Source organism: Asterias rubens, chromosome 12, assembly GCF_902459465.1.
Source record: "Asterias rubens chromosome 12, eAstRub1.3, whole genome shotgun sequence".
In the NCBI taxonomy this organism is placed as follows: Eukaryota; Metazoa; Echinodermata; class Asteroidea; order Forcipulatida; family Asteriidae; genus Asterias; species Asterias rubens.
In genome coordinates, this window is record NC_047073.1 from 2,578,123 (window position 1) to 2,595,046 (window position 16,924).

Genomic DNA, 16,924 nt, shown 5'->3' on the forward strand with positions numbered 1-16,924 from the left:
AATTTGCAATAGTTTGACTGTTCACCTCCTGTGAAACAGTCTCTGCGAAAACAGTAATTTGACGTCAAAACTCGCTTCGCATTCGCATTTGCAGAAATAAGCAGGCTTTAGTCTTGTATCTTACTTTGCTCTCGTATCTTAAAGGGAAGGTACACGTTTGGTAATTACTCAAAACAAATATTAACTTAAAATCTGACTTTGTAACGAGCATTGGAGAGCTGTTGATAGTATAAAGCAGTGTGAAAAACGGCTCCCTCTGAAGTAGCATAGATTTTGAGAAAAAGGTTATTTCTCACTAAAATAATAAAAGACTTCTTGCTAGAAGTCTTTTATTCCTATCTGAAAGCACACAAATTCGTCCAACTATGTTTTTTTCTTTTCTTCTCATCATTATCTCGCAACTTCATTGACTAATTTAGCTCAAATTTTCACAGGTTTGTTATTTTATGCTTATGTTAAGGTACACCAAGTGAGAAGACTGGTCTTTGACAATTACCAAACGTGTACCTTCCCTTTAACATACTTTTTTTTTTTTTAATCCGAAACAGCCGTGCTGTCCAAACTGAAAGCTGAGCATGAGTCCAACCCGGACAGTGCCACCATGGCTAAAAACAAACACACACTCCTGAGGGCGCTCTTCACTGTCGGGCTCTTCTGTAAACACTTTGATTTTGATGCTGGCATCAAACACTTAAAGGTGAGTATTTTACGCAGGACATGTTTTGTTTTTTTTATGTAATAGACAAGGATTTATTTATTTTTATTTATTTATTAATTTATTTTCTCAAAACCTCCAAAAATGGAGAACACAAATGATTAATAAAAATTACATCAAAAATACAAAATAAGGGACATAAACACGCAAATAAAGGAACAGGATAACCCTGACACTCTCAGACGACCCCCATACCATCCTGACAAAGTATGAAACAGAGGGATTGTCAGAACGATCTGAGTAGCAGACCGAGAGTACCAAGATCATCACGTTCAAGAAACTGATTACAAAACAAAACTGTTTTTACACTATCACAAATACCATGGTTGACGCAGTTTACATTTATGTAGTTGATGTTTTGAAATGATGATTTTTATGACCATTATGTCTAGTTTGAATTATGAAACCCATTTATAAAACACCTTGCAGCCGAAAGGAAAAGAAAATGATCTGCTTTTGGTTACCCGACATATCCAAATTCTAGGAAACGACTCTTAATTTGTTGTCTTGCTTAAAGACACTGGGTGCTATCGGTAATTTTCAAAGAACGTTCTTCTCACTTGCTGTATCTAAACATAAGCCTAAAATAACAAACCTGTGAAAATTTGAGCTCAATCGGTCATTAAAGTTGCAAGATAATAATGACTGAAAAAACACCCTTGTCACACGAAGTTGTGTGCTTTCAGATGCTTGATTTCGAAACCTCAAGTTCCAAATCTGAGGTCTCGAAATCAAATTCGTGGAGAATTACTTCTTTCTTGAAAACTACGTTACTTCAGAAAGTTTTAAAACCACCAACTCTCCCCATTACTCATTTCTAAGTAAGGTTTTATGCTAATAATTATTTTGAGTAATTACCAATAGTGTCCACTCCACTGCTTTTAAAGGGAAAATTAAATAAGTGTGGAAATACAGTGACTTAGACCAATTCATAATGTTCTGACAAAAGTTGAATCAAAACCAGAAAGCATCAAGAAAACTGTATCGATATATCTGTGACTCAAGTCTCGTTTTGCGATCCACCAAAAGCATATAAGAGAAGTACTTTGATGGATTTTTTAAAAGTTTTGCTGTGGCTTCCGTGTAACTTCAGTCCTGAGTTTTGGTGTTTCTTATTACCCCTATCTTTGTTTTGTTTTGAGCAGGCAGGAGACAGCCCCAGGACCCCAAGAAATCCTCATGGCGTACAACATGTAAGTGCCACAGTATTAAATGCATCAATTTTTGTTTATTTATTTTTGTTGCTTGCCTCTGTTCATTTTCCTTGACTGTAACCCATATCTGCCAACTGGAAACTGTACACTATTCCTGCCTCAGCCCATGCAGCATTTATTGCTGAATTACAATAACTATTTTGTATTTACAACCTTGCAAGTAACATTTTTTTTTATATTTTATAAAACCAAAGATAAATGTATGTAAGCAGTCTTTGCGCTTGCAAGCTTTCACGCTTTGCACTCACAGCTTAGGTTTTTTTTTTACGATCTATATCATTTCTGAAATAAACATATTCAAATAAATGGTCCACTCTATAGTGATTTCCATATTTCCCATAGAATATCAATTTCAATCAAATGTGTGCACGGGAAATTCCTTAGTTCGGCAGATATGGGTTATTATCAAAGTTGCTTGAGCCCAAAATAAATGTATGTGAAGCCGTCTTTATTTTTATTTCTAACTCCTGCTTTCTTAATTTTGCTTGAAATATCTTTCCTTTCTGGCTGCTGGTTTGGGCGGTTTCTTTAATTCTTCAAGGTTGAATTTTTAAAACAATTTTTTGTTGTATTGCAATGTGATTTTATTTTGTCTCCAGCCCTCGACCGAAAGTCCACAAACTGTTGTTAATAATGTGGTATGTATATAATGCACTCCTGGTGTGGACCCATCCACTTGTTTTGGTCATCCAATTCATTCACATTTCCTCTGGGTTTTCTCTGCCTAATATCACCAGATTCTCTCTTTTAGTGTTAAATGCATAGTCTAGGTTTTTTTCACCCCTTTTTTCAGTGACATTTTCATGTTAATTGTTCACAAAAATGAATTTTTCAAGATTTTGTAGAAATAGAAATTTAAAAGAAGATTGGATTTAAAAAAAAATATAAGTTGACTCCACGGTAGTACAGTTTATTACGATCCTATAAGCTAAAGTAGTAGTCCCAGCCTATTCTCTATTCCATCCGCCCGGTAATAGTTAAGAAGCAGGACAGTTCTTTTCAGAACTGAGAAGTCTCCTGAACACCCGAACAATTTACTGTGCGGTAGCAGAATAAAGCAAGACAGTTCTCTAAGAACAAACCCTACCTGGCAAGTAGATACACACATGGTGTTACCGCAAACCAAATATATATTGATACCTCACCATGCAATGCCTCAAATCCTATATAATATATGAGTTGTTTTCTCGTTTTTGATTCGTGCAAGACATGCACAGTCTATCTTGATGTGATGTATTTTTAGTCAAAGAAAAATGCATTAGTTTACTGGCGCATTGCTAAAATCATGGTCCTTGGTCTGCGGTCAAGTCTGAATTTGAGCCGTGGGTTCTAACAGAGTGTTACATCTCGATTTCATGACATAATTGTAAAAGGTACTTTGTGGTCACTAACCATTTCTGCGATGTCATGTTGCTCTCCCATAATCCAAGCTGCACTTCACTAGCCTATCATTATGCTCTCTTGTATGCACACTTCATGCCTTCACTGTGTTTCAACTCATGTTTAAACAATCTGTACAGGGTTAAGTTCAACCTGAGTCTTGCAGTGGTCAGTTTCCTTGAGCCGTGTTCCTATTAGACTTTTTTTTTGTCAGAGCACCATGACCTGTCTGTATAATTGCAAAATTAAATCCAATGGGGCTGCATGGTAAACTGACCTCCATGTCAACTTACCATGACCGTGATGTTAAAGACACTGGACACGATTGGTAATTGTCAAAGGCCAGTCTTCTCACGTGGTGTTTCTCAACATACGGTAGAATTACGCCACAATAGTCCATTGGTAACACGGCTTTAGAAGGCTTCAAAGGTAGGGTCATACTTTGGTAATGACCTTGAAAATAAAATTGGTAATTTCTATCCAAAATCTTACTTGTTGTAAAGAGGCAAGTGGTCGTAAGCATCTTGCGAAATTATTTTTCATGATTTGCCCCCCTGGGAAAAAAAAAAAAAAAACAACAGGTGTTTGGCGGACTAATACTTACTTACACACACAGAGTGTAGTTCAGTTTGCAGTGAGGGATACTTGAGTAGAATTTTGGTGTATTCGTTATTAGACTGATTAATATGTACACCCTTGAGACTTAAAGACAGTGGACACTTTTGGTAATTGTCAAAGACCAGTCTTCTCACTTGGTGTATCTCAACATGTGCATAAAATATCAAACCTGTGAAAGTTTGAGCTCAATTGGTCATCGAAGTTGCGAGATAATAATGAAAGTAAAAACACCCTGGTCACACAAAGTTGTGTGCTTTTATATGCTTGATTTCGAGACCTCAAATTCTAAATCGGAGGTCTCGAAATCAAATACACAGAAAATTACTTCCTTCTCGAAAACAACGCTACTTTAGAAGGAGCCGTTTCTCACAATGTTTTAAATTATCAACATCTCACCATTACTCGTAATCAAAAGGTTTTATGATAATAATTATTTTGAGTAATTACCAATAGTGTCCACTGCCTTTAAAAAAACTTGCTGTGTTCGGTTAAAAATGTATTTACCAAAAAGAATGGACACAATTTTTGAACACACGGTGGCAGCAAACATACCAGGTAAAATGTTCAAACAAATAATTTATCATCTCGATCCCCATCAGTGCCTTGTGGTAAATACATGTGTGCACAATGTGCATTTAAAAAAATTTTGATTTTAGAAAATATAAATGAAGATTCCAGTAACAATGACTGCTGTTGAGGCATACACAATTTCAAAGCTAAATTTTCCAAACTTTACTGTGGTCACAAAATGTCATCTGAATGCCACATGGTTAGGTGTAACCAAACCAATAGAAATGATTTACAAATAGGGCTGGTTTATTCGACCCTGCTATGACACAGTGTTAAAATCTGTGGGGGGGGAGGGGGGGACTGCTACAGCATCCTAAGATTGTTTTCAACCAGGAGCCCTGTTGTTTTTTTGTGGCAAATCAGGCCGTGATTTTTATAGACCAACTCGCAGTTGTGTAAAGTACTTGCCCTTTTTGTAGAAGGAATTCTAAAAGATGTTAACTTTTGCCTGCTTCTTCAGGTACCGATACGAGAACGCGTCTTCGATGTTCTCTTCTATTTCTGTTTCCACGAGGACGAGGAGGTCAAACTGAAGGCCATCAGTGGTGCTGGTTTCTTGTGCAATCGTCATGCCTCCTTCCTACTGGGTTCTAAGATTAAGAATATGTACTGCGACATCCTGGAGAATAGAGATGCCTCCATCAAGCTTCTCTGCCAGGTAAAGCTCATCACTCGAAAAAATGTTGCCGTCACAAATGACTGGGGAAAACAAACTTCCTTAATAGTTGCGAGCCTGTAGTAGAAATATAAGTATGAATGATAATAATATAAAAAAAAGTCCAATACAGCACATTTTACAACAACCGCCTTAAAGGAACACGTTGCCTTGGATCGGTTGAGTTGGTCTTTGAAAAGCGTTTGTAACCATTTGTTATGAAATGCAAATGGTTAGATAGATATTTTTAAAGTAGAATATAATGATCCACACAAGTATCACTCGAAATTGCGTGGTTTTCCTTTTACCTCGTCGACTAACACGGTCAGTCATTTATGGGAGTCAAATTTATGTGGATCATTGTATTCTATTTTTAAAACCTCTTTTTAACCATATGCAGTTTATAACAAATGGATACAAACGCTTTTCAAAGACCAACTCGACCGATCCTTTACAATAGTGCCCTGCTGTCGATTTCACAAAACTCTTCCTAGCTTAAGACTAATCTTAGGACTTGGGACGAGTCCCAACCCTGCACTGTAGCATGCAGACCTTAAGATTAATTCTAAGTTAGGACGAGTTACTTGTCCTAACTCGAGATAAGACGAGTCCTAACTCTTTGTGAAATCCACCCCTGGTCATTGGGCTAATGACACTTTCTCAGCTCCCTGGGAATATACAGCCTGAGTTGCCGTGGCGCCCTCGCAGGTATCCATTTATACCCCTGGATGAAGAGAAACAATTATATAGTCAAGTTTCTTGCTCAAAGACACGAGTGTTACGACCTGGATTCGAACCCACACTCCGATGACTCAACAACCAGAAATATGAATTCGGTGCTTTAAACCACTCAGCCGTGATGCCCCACAATAGAAGCAGAAGTGTGATTGAATAGCCCCCTCATTTTTTCATTCTTGAAGATAATCGTTGGGGTCTTTTTTTTATATTCAGGTTTTGAAGAATATTCAGCTGTATCTGACGGAAGAAGACGAGCGAATGAGAAGAGCTGATGCTGAGTGTAAGATTTGTTGTTTCTTTTTAAGTTTCAGGAATAAGAAATTAAAGACTTTTGCAGGGATGTGACTTCTTCGTTTTTAACTGGTAGTCTGTTTGTTTTTTTAAACCCACACCCACAAAGATTCATTATATGTTTTAGAGCTAAGATTGAGTTCATAACAAAATAAAGATAAAACCATGTGGATCACTGCATATTGCAGAGTACAGCCCAGTTCATACTTCCTTACGAATGCGAAGGGAATTTGACGTGAATTTGATGTCACAACTATCCTTTCGCAGCGATATTCACAAGTGAGTTGAGCAGAACTGTTGGTTCTGAAAAGAAGAGGTGGTTAACAACTCAACGTTTCGATCAGTATGCTCTGTTCATCTTCAGGAGAATGGGGCAAGTAAAATGCACAGTTTACGAGCTCGCTGGGCCTCTTTTCCAAACAGCTTAAGTGCAAGGCCTGCTTTCAAAGAAAGCTTAATTCACCCTTCGTTTAAGAATTCTTTGCAGTAATGGGAAATAATTGATGTATAACTTTTTTGTGGATGCAGGGAATCGTCTTGGCAACAAGGAAGACTTGAAGGAGATGGGAGATGTCCAGTCGGGGTAAGTAAGGATCTCTGCAATTGACATCTTGTCATCCTTTAAAGGGTTCAGGTACTTTTTTCTACGACACAAAAGACAATGTCCACAGATTTACATTCAACTTTCTTGGCTTATTTATATCGATTGTAGAAAGCTTCCCTTAAAATATTTGCTGAAGTGCTGTTGTTTTTGAGGAAATTAGTAAAACAGTTTCACAAAAATAATTTTGGCATGAACAACACGACTCTCCTGAAAACATTGCTCTGTGATTTTCACTTTTTTTCCCTCAAAATCATGATGACTAATGACTTTGGCTGCATATTATGTTCAGCACCTTGTAAACTGTTAAAGACACTGGACACTATTGGTAATTGTCAAAGACAAGTCCTCCACTTGGTGTATCTCATCATATGCATGAAATAACAAACCTGTGAAAATTGAGCTCAATCGGTCATCGAAGTTTCGAGATAATAATGAAAGAAAAAACACCCTTGTCACATGAAGTTGTGTCCTTTCTGGTGCTTGACTTCGAGACTGAGGTCTCAAAATCAAATTCAAGGAAAATTACCTCTTTCTCAAAAACTACGTAACTTCAGAGGGAGTCGTTCCTCACAATGTTTTATACTATCAACCTCTTCATATTACTTGTTACCAAGTAAGGTTTTATGCTAATACTTATTTTGAGTAATTACCAATAGTGTCCACTGCCTTAAAACGTTGCTATGTAGAAGGAGTAGGTCCCATAATTCAAACCTAGTCCCACATACCTTGCTGGATATTTGGGTGGCACAGTTGGCTTGTGCGTAAAGCGCTCGCCTCTCACCAAGGTGACTCCGGTTCAATTGCCGGTCGGGCCACATGTGAGTTGAGTTGTGCGTTGGTTCTCTGCTGTGCCACAAGGGTTTTCCAGACTATCCTGTTTTCCTCCCTCAGGAAAAAAACAAACACTTTCGATCTTGGCTGTGCTCTGTGGTCATAATGGGTTGATGTGGCTGGCAGCTGAATGCGCCCTTGCATGCTAGCTTCTCGTACACGTTGTAGCCGCGTCCTTCGCAATTCAGCTCTAGCTGCGTATAAGGACGATTAGCCCACCAAATTGTTATTATACTACTGAACGTTGAAGCGTATTGAGTGTCACTGAGTGCTACTATTATTCTTACTTGCGTTGAAGCTCTTCATTTAAACTAACGGGTTAAGTCAACAATGTATTCTGATATTAAACCCTGCCCCCTCACCTGTTTGTGGCCAACAGCATGAGCAGTTCCGTTATGCAGCTGTATCTGAAGCAAGTTATGGAAGCCATGATGCACAAACAATCTGTCGTACGTCTGTCGGCGTTACAAGTGATCATCGCAACCCTTAAACAGGGCCTTGTCCATCCCGTACAGGTAAGAGCTGACAGATACAAATAAGTTGGTCTACCAAGCCATTGTTAAAATTATCTTCCCATCAAGGGAACTTGGGGAAGTCCCACAAAAGAATTTATATAAACGACAAGCTGGCCAGGGTTGTAGCTAGACCAATTTTAGTGGTGGGCAATAAATCAAATATTTTGGAAGTCTGCCAAGGGCAAGGGGATCAACAAAAACTATTCTTGTTTAATTATATGGGGCCATTATTGCTGAAGTGGGGCCAGGTTTGCAAACTGTACATGTTATGGGCCATGCAATAAGTTGAATGGCTTGACTGTTTTCTTTCTCTGTGACATTTGATTCTCCTCATCATTAGCTGTATCTCAGATCAATGCAAAGTGGACAATATTTGAAATCTGTGTTGGGCAGCATAATGTATTTTGCTCAGAGTGCTGGGCAAAAATTGTGAGTCCTGGGAAGGCCCTCCCAGCACCGCCCACCGCAGCTACAAGCTGGCAACAGCCAATCTCTCTCATACAAACATTCCTTTAACATCTATGACTGTGAATTGCATAAATCAAGAAATTGTGATTCAGTAACTAGCTGACAATGGTTATTCTCGTCGTTGTGGAATCAGTGGCTAGCTTAAGGGATGTAAGTCGCGCGGTCCATTTAGGGCCGGTTCGGCAACCATCACACGATTGCCGCAAACGATTATTTTACAGAGGGTCAATCGGTTGAGTTTCGGCACGCAATCGTTTCCAGAGATTATAGAAAGACTTACTCAGCCTCGTAATTGCAAGTTCTGGGATGGATTTCACAAAGAGCTAGGACTAGTCCTAAGTTAGTACAAGTAACTCAGCATAACTGAAGATAAGACTAGTCCATAGAGTTAAATATAAGAACTAGAGGGCGCACTGGTGATGTTGCTTGCACAAACGCGACGGGGCCGCAAGGAGACACGCGCGCCATTCTGTATGCGCATTGAATATAAAGTACACGTAGGAATTTGTGAGTATTGAACGCTACGCGATGCTGTTTGGTCAACTTACAAAATGGCCATACAAACACACGCTGTGCGATGCTGTTTTGTCAACTTAGAAAATGACCACATGCCGGGGCCGCGTATCTAGGCCAGTGCGCCCTCTAGTTCTTATATATAACTCTATATACTAGTCCTAACTCTTTGTGAAATCCACCCCTTGACCACGAAGTTAGCTTTGAATAGGCTGATGCAATGACTTGATTAGTCACAGGTTACTGCTTAAATTTGAATTAAAAAAATAAATCACAAGAGAAACTGCCGATGTAAATTTAAATGATTTTGGACAAAGAATTTTATCATAAATTTGAATAGTTCAGACTAAAGTTACAGTTGCTATGTCAAATGGTTTCTGGCAAGCTTTTGAAGGCTTTTGCAGAGATCCAGACCCATGAGCTATTTTTCAAGAATATTTACCTCAGTCAAATTTGCTTCTTGTTTAGTGCGTTCCGTATCTCATCGCCATGGGGAGTGACAGTGAAGGAACAATCAGAATAAAAGCTGACCAGCAGTTATCGGACATTGACAGCAGATATCCTGGCTTTATTCAGGTACAGTTCAAAACTTTCCTAGGCCTCCCGATTGTCAGTTTTTTGGGTTTTTTTCACTCTCTAGATTTCAGAACATGCTTACCAATATATTCTTTATTTGAAAGTGCAAATATTGTAATAGGAAAATTGGAAGAGGTCTGCTATATTCAATTATGAACGCTGTCAATTTGTTGTGATACAGAGTATGATTTAAGCCTGTCCATTTAATAATGTATTTGTAAACCCTTTCTTAAACAGTCGATTACATGTGTAACCATCCTGTTTCATAAAAAAAAAATGCTTACTGGAAAAATGTATGTGTATTGTGTGATCGTGTGTTGTGTACTATGTGCTCGTTTTGTGTTCAGTGTTTCTTGGCACCTTCGAGTGAATTTTGTGTTCGTTTATCCAAACTGTCAAAATGTAAACATGTAACGGAATAATCGTTCTGTTAACCGGTAAACTGTGTAACTGTCAAAGGCTTCGTTAAGTTTTGCAAGGCAGAGGCGTTTCATCCCTAGGCCTAGGTTAGAGAGCGTGGCTCAGAACCCATTTTAAGGGTTTCATGTTTGTTTACAGAGCAAAATTGAGTTCGTTTTTACTCATCTTTCCCTTTTTGAAATCTAGATGAAAGCCATTGCTGGCATCAAGATGGAGTTTGTTTTTACTCATCTTTCCCTTTTTGAAATCCAGATGAAAGCCATTGGTGGCATCAAGATGGAGTTTGTTTTTACTCATCTTTCCCTTTTTGAAATCCAGATGAAAGCCATTGCTGGCATCAAGATGGCGTTTCGCCTTCAGAAGCTTCTCCAGGATGACTGGACGAGTCCGCTGCGTGGGATGCGGGAGAAGGATAGCTACTACAGCCTGTCGAACCACGTCTACAGCATCATCAGGGGACATCGTCAACACAGGAGGGCGCTCTTACTCTGCTTACTCAACCTATTCGACGAACAAGCGGTAATAATTCATCCTTAACTTTGACTCATCCTATAGATCTTTATCATGGTGCAGCCATCTTGAATTTTTCCCATTGGTATCAATGTAACCAAACCGAGGCTGGAAGAACGAAGTAGTCTGGTTCCTATTTACAAAATGATTATTAGCGTTCATTATTGTTATTCGATACAAGGAACATGACCAAGATGAAGACAGCATGATAAAGGGTCTATTGCACACCTGCCAGCTGATCCGTTTTAATTGGAATTGTCCAGATTGTTAATATAACCGTGACATTTGATACTGCTAACTATAAGCTGTGTCTCAGATCAATGCACAGTGGTCAATATTTGTTAATCTGTGCTGGGCAGCACAATGTATTTAGCTCAGAGTGCAGGGTTGTTAAGCATTGCCCAACGTGGCTACAACACTGCCACTGAGATGAACTAACTATTTTTTGGGATGGATTTCATTAATGTTATTTTGTGGATTCATTTTATCTGGACAGAAAACGGAACTGGATCTTCTTGTGTTTGTTGCCGACAACCTTGCCTACTTCCCTTATGTGGTTCAAGATGAGCCTCTGTTTGTCATGCATCACATTGAGATAACGGTGTCAGTATCCGGAGCCAATCTACTGCAGACATTTAAAGATGTAAGTATCCAACTGTTAGAAACCAAATGGTGTTTGAAGCTTTGCATGGTGTGGAGAATAAGAGCAACTATAAATATTAATAGTGAACTTGCGGGTACAACCATGGGTAAAAACTCTTTTGAAGGAGTGGTGGCTCTGAAAAGAGTACTTCCCTTACGTGGTTCAAGATGAGCCTCTGTTTGTCCTGCATCACATTGAGATAACTGTGTCGGTATCCGGAGCCAATCTACTGCCAATCAAACCGGCTCTTTTCAGAGCCACCACTCCTTCAAAAGAGTTTTTACCCATGGTTGTACCCGCAAGTTTACTATTCATATTTATATTTATAGTAAACTTGTTAGAAACCACTCTATGTCATGTTTTTGCAATAGACCCTTCCCATGAAATGTGTTTAAGGGATTTGATTAATCCCCCTTGTCTGTCTTTGTTTCAGTCCTTTCTAAAGAAGCAACCATCTCGGCCAGCTTCCCGGTCGTCAAGGTCCAGTGTGGACGGCAAGAAAGTTGAGTTCAGTGACGATGAAGAGGAAGATGAAGACATCCTCATGAGTAAGTCTCGGACTCAGATTTCGTACTCTATCAAGGCCGGACTCAAGATTTCGTACTCTATCAAGGCCTGATTTTTCCTAATATCAGAGAAAGACTAAAAGAATAATATTGAGCCAATGACCAGCCGTCGATTTCACCAAAATTCCTAACTTCCTAGGATGGGTTAAATTCCATATCCATAGACATTAGGACGCATTGAACCCATCCTAAGTTAAGACGAGTTACTTGTCCTAACTCGAGATAGGAATAATCCTAGCGTTTTGTGAACGCAGGGCACTAATGTAAAGCGCATTGAGATGTTATTGTGAACGTAGCTATATTATAAGAACTAGTTATTAATCCTAGCATTTCGTGAACTCGGCTGCAGGGCACTAACGTAAAGCGCATTGAGACGTTATTGTGAACGTAGCTATATTATAAGAACTAGTTATTAATCGTAGCATTTCGTGAACTCGGCTGCAGGGCACTAATGTAAGGCGCATTGAGACGTTATTGTGAAATAGGCTATATCATAAGAACTTGTTATCACTTTTATTGTTATTTCTTTGCAGACCTCATACCGGAAGACCCAACTCAGTTACTGGAGTGCTGTGTTGCATCGCAGGCTTGCATCATGCTTCTGGTTCTTAAGCAACATCTTAAAGACATGTATGGCTTCAGGGATAGGTAAGAACTCCTAGCCTTGGCAATCCACCTCTTTTACTTTAAGTGTAATATCGTATATAACTATTGTTGATGAGTGCCATGGTGAGAATATAGGCCTATATGATCATAAAGGCCGGTTTATAGTCGGTGTCTCACTTGGTTCTTATATTTCTTTGTATCTTTTCTACCCTACAGCACGATCCACAGATACTCGCCCACGGAAGCAGCCAAAGTATACGACAAAGCGTTGAATCGCAAATCTAGCGTGATGTTCAACCCGGCGAGGGCGCTAGAGCTTCTGAGTGTCGGTCAGCCAAAGATAACCCTGACAGACCGAGACAAGAGGGACATCGTTGCAGAGTATTTAGATGTGAGAAAACATGGAGTTAAATGAAAAATTCTTTACATATATTGTCATACACTGTTTCTGCTTTAAGCGTTTGGGTACTTTTTGTATGACACAAAACACAAACGTCTCCACAATTATGTTAAACTTACATGGATTAAAAATGATGATGATAAAAAAGTTTACTTTAAAATATTGCTTGCTGAGGTGCTTTTTTTTTGAGAGAGAGAGAAATTAGTAAAACAATTTCACGCCAATCAAATTTTGTCTCAGTGAGATGAAAAGATTGTTTTTTTGTACAACAGATTTATGCGACTGTCCTGAAAAACTTGCTCCGTGATTTTCCCTTTTTTTTCCCTCAAAAACATGACAACTAAAGAATCTGAAAATTCACAGGTAATTATATTACGTACATCTTGCACAGTGAGTAAGGATTCATGTCTCGGCCAAAAACTTGATCTACCAAAGGTATCAAAATACTTCAGCTTCAACTATAAGTTCTCAACTGTTTATTTTTTTTTGTCTTTTTAGTGTTCTGATTCTTTCTTGTCGTTCTTGATCCCCAGATAGGTTTTATGGAAGGCGTTATTGTGAAATGCTCTTTATAAGAACTAGTTATTATTCTTCTGATTCTTATTTACCCGCAGTTCAAGCAGCTGATGGAGCTGATGGATCCCTCAGATGACGAGGAGGATGAGGAGAAAGCCAAGGCCCAGGCCGCTGCCATGGCCTCTACCTCCTCTACCACCACAGCGCCCAACAACACCTCAGGGAACGCTGAGGAGGACAGCAGGCCTAACGCTGGTGGAGCTGGAGGGAGCCCCGAGGCAGTGGTGGCCCCAGTCAGGGTGGATGATGATGACTCTGATGTTGCGCCGTGTTCACCGCCGTTGGGAGATGTACAGGTGAGGTTTTTGAAGAATTTTAGCGGTTTCAGTTTCCTCAGGATGTGCTTTTTCTATTGAAATCCTTCTAAATATCAGTACTGTATACGGTGTGTAGTTATCCTGCTTCAACAGCTCACTGGTCATATTGCAATCTTATGTACCAATATCATTTAAAAAATATATATATTTTGCCGTTGACAATATTGTGTACAGATTTGTTTGACTTGCCCTCGATTGACATGTAAAGGTTGTTTACTTTCCATATCCGAGTGTGACAAGGAAAATGAAGTTGCATTTAATTTAATTTATATTTGTGTGCCCGTTTATCTTTCAACCATTGCATTATTTGTAAATTTGAAAGTCTTTCTGATGACAGAAATCAGAATATTTTACCCAATTCCCCTGATGCCATTCCCCCGATAAATATTTGTTGTGCCTTTTGTTTGAGTTTGTTGTGTTTTACTGCGTGTGTGCATTTTAGGTGAGACATGTGCATTAAGATTGCACCTTATATTCACAGTATGCAATTTTACTCCTGCAGTGGCAAACCACAGGCAGACAATAGTCATGGTTGACGCTAGTGCAAGGGGTCTGCTTGTGTATAATGATGAATTGTACTTGTACAAGTTTATTCTAAATGAATTTATGAACTATTTTGTTCCTCAATTGCATTGTGTTGACTACTTAATAGATTTTACCTAACTTAGCTGTGTATTGATATTTGTCTATTGAATGAGTTTCTGGAATACTTTGTGCCTCAATTGTGTGGTGTTCTTCTGCATGTAGATTTCACATAATTTGGCTTTCTATCATTTATTTCTATCTACTAATATTTTCTTTTTCTTGGCATCGTTCATTGTTTGCCTAGTAGTTATTGTTAATGCTTGTATGACCAAATTCTACTAAATATTGAGCCCATGCATGCAACGCAAAAAACACTTCTTCACACTCACAACAGCATCTACCATTTCTGCCATTTTAGGAGGCAGTTCGATTGCAAACATTTCAACTGCCAAAATGGCAGGATAGGCTTGTTTTAAGTGTGCTGCATGCTGTGAAATAAGCCAATGGGGTGCCCCCTCATTCTGTAGAAATATAGGCATACCAGTAGTCAGTAGTTTAACTGTATTGTGTGCTTTGATTTTAGGAATAACTTGCCAAAGCCATAGTGCAGTCTCACTAAACAATCTAGAAAGATTATCAAACATGTTTGTGAAATTGTGTAGGTAGATTCTTATTAACTTAAATTAGTATTCTAAAATTAGTTTATTGTGTATGATACATATTGTATTATTTAAAAAAAATAGAATCCATGCCTTAGGCATATATTTTTTTCAACAACTTCATTTGAGTTAACACCACTTTTTAAATTTGTTTTATAGATACATAAAGTAAAACGACCAAAGACCAAAAGCCGACGGCCGCCTCCGAAGGTAATCAAGAAAACGCCTAAGCCGAGAAAGAAACGACGGAAAATATCCTTTGAACATCTCTGGTTAAGCCATTATGTTAATTATTTAATTTATGCAGTCATTTGACATGTACAGGGACATTGCAGAGTTGCCAACTCTCCTTGATTCTTCAAAAAGTTCTCTGAAAACAAACCAATCTTTCCATTTCCCGATGAACAAAATTGAAAGTTTCCCCGATTATGGAAACTTTGTCCATATTATGTTATATGGAGGTAATTTCTCACTTAAATATTTTGTGTATGCACCTGAAGCACACAAATATGTGGAACAATGGTGTTTTTTCTTTCATTGTTCTCTTGCAACTTCGATTTTCAGTTGAGTTCAAATTCTTATTATAATTTTATGTATGTATGATGGTATACACCAATTGAGAATACTGGTCTTTGACAAATACCAAAGATGTCCAGTGCCTTATAGGTTCAAAACATTAAAACGGCTCCAAAAACCAAAGATATACTTATGCCTTGAACGCTGTTAATATTTTATTTGTGGGAAATGATTCTATTCTAAGAAGACGGTCGAGAGCATACTAATCGAAACATTGAGTCGTTAACCACCGGTTCTTCTCAGAACCAACTACATGTATACTCAAAAGGAGATATTCGCATGGCCTCACCACAAACCTCTTTCAGGTATTCATCCACCATGCAATGTTGTAAATCCTACTGGGAGATGATTCCTTAACTTGTTTGTTCTCACTATGTTGACGACAGTGATGAAGATGATGAGAGTGATGAGAGCGATCCAGACTTCATGGTCTAACGACGTCTTGACCCCTGACCCCACTCGCCCATGGACACCAAGATTGTGCGTGGTAGTGATCCGTGACGCCCCCCCCCCCCCCTACCGTGGACCAAAGTTTGTTTGTTTTCTCTCTCGGGATTCTCTACTCGCTATGCTCTTATGAAATATACTATTAAATGTTATAAACCACAAGGGAAACTGACTGGGTAAATTTGATGTGATATGGGGTTGAACAAAGACAAAAGAGTGGGACTCAAACCAATAACCTCTGGATTCTCTACTCACTATGCTCTTATGAAAAGTAATATAATATTTTATCTCTGCCTTGGCATGTGAAAGGTCAGATGTGAAAGGTCAGATATGAAAAGTCGGATACGAAAGACCAAGATATGAAAATCAGATATAAAGGTCAGATATGAAAGGTCAAATATGAAAGACCCAGATAATAAATTCAGATATTAAAGTTCATAAATGAAAGTTCAGATATGAACAACCCAGAAATGAAATTTGGATATAAAAGGTCGGGAGAAAACCTTCATTGCCTTGAGAGCACATGTCCAGAGAAACAAACACCAACAAAAGTAAGTCACTTCACTTGTACAGTAAACTTCAGAAATTGACTCCTTGTTTTATTGTAAATTATGAAAAAAGGAGTCTTCTTTTTTTATTAAAATTTTTTTTTTATTTTATACCTTTTTGATGTTTGTTGAAGTAAGGTTGTCAAGTTTTGGCATTTTTTCGAACTTGTTGATAATTATCTTTTGAGCGTGTTACGAGACTCTCCAATCATTAGGCTTCCTCTGGAGAACCCAGTTTTTAAAAACACCAAAATGTGGAAATTGACAAATTTGTCTGTTAGTAAAAAAACGAATGACTGGCCATCAAAGGATGACCTTCATCGTGGGTCGATTTCATAAAGATAGTCCTAACTTGGGACTTGTCCTAAAACTTTTTATGGGATATTAAAAACTTCAGGCTTAATCGTAAGTTAGGACGAGTAACTCATCCTTTTTGTGAAATC

General features: G+C 38.5%; 1 protein-coding gene across 1 annotated transcript in view; it reads left to right on the top strand.

The window, feature by feature from the left end:
- LOC117297477 (nipped-B-like protein A) overlaps positions 1 to 16,387 on the top strand; it is a 46,510-nt gene extending 30,123 nt beyond the window's left edge. The window contains exons 33-47 of the mRNA XM_033780536.1: positions 549 to 697; positions 1,861 to 1,908; positions 4,958 to 5,155; positions 6,104 to 6,170; positions 6,710 to 6,764; positions 7,996 to 8,131; positions 9,581 to 9,688; positions 10,427 to 10,627; positions 11,115 to 11,261; positions 11,695 to 11,809; positions 12,361 to 12,475; positions 12,650 to 12,824; positions 13,448 to 13,705; positions 15,070 to 15,162; positions 15,859 to 16,387. Coding sequence (XP_033636427.1) covers positions 549 to 697; positions 1,861 to 1,908; positions 4,958 to 5,155; positions 6,104 to 6,170; positions 6,710 to 6,764; positions 7,996 to 8,131; positions 9,581 to 9,688; positions 10,427 to 10,627; positions 11,115 to 11,261; positions 11,695 to 11,809; positions 12,361 to 12,475; positions 12,650 to 12,824; positions 13,448 to 13,705; positions 15,070 to 15,162; positions 15,859 to 15,921 — 1,928 coding nt within the window. The 3' untranslated portion in view covers positions 15,922 to 16,387. The remainder of the gene's footprint in view (positions 1 to 548; positions 698 to 1,860; positions 1,909 to 4,957; positions 5,156 to 6,103; positions 6,171 to 6,709; positions 6,765 to 7,995; positions 8,132 to 9,580; positions 9,689 to 10,426; positions 10,628 to 11,114; positions 11,262 to 11,694; positions 11,810 to 12,360; positions 12,476 to 12,649; positions 12,825 to 13,447; positions 13,706 to 15,069; positions 15,163 to 15,858) is intronic.
- The last annotated feature ends 537 nt before the right edge of the window (positions 16,388 to 16,924 follow it).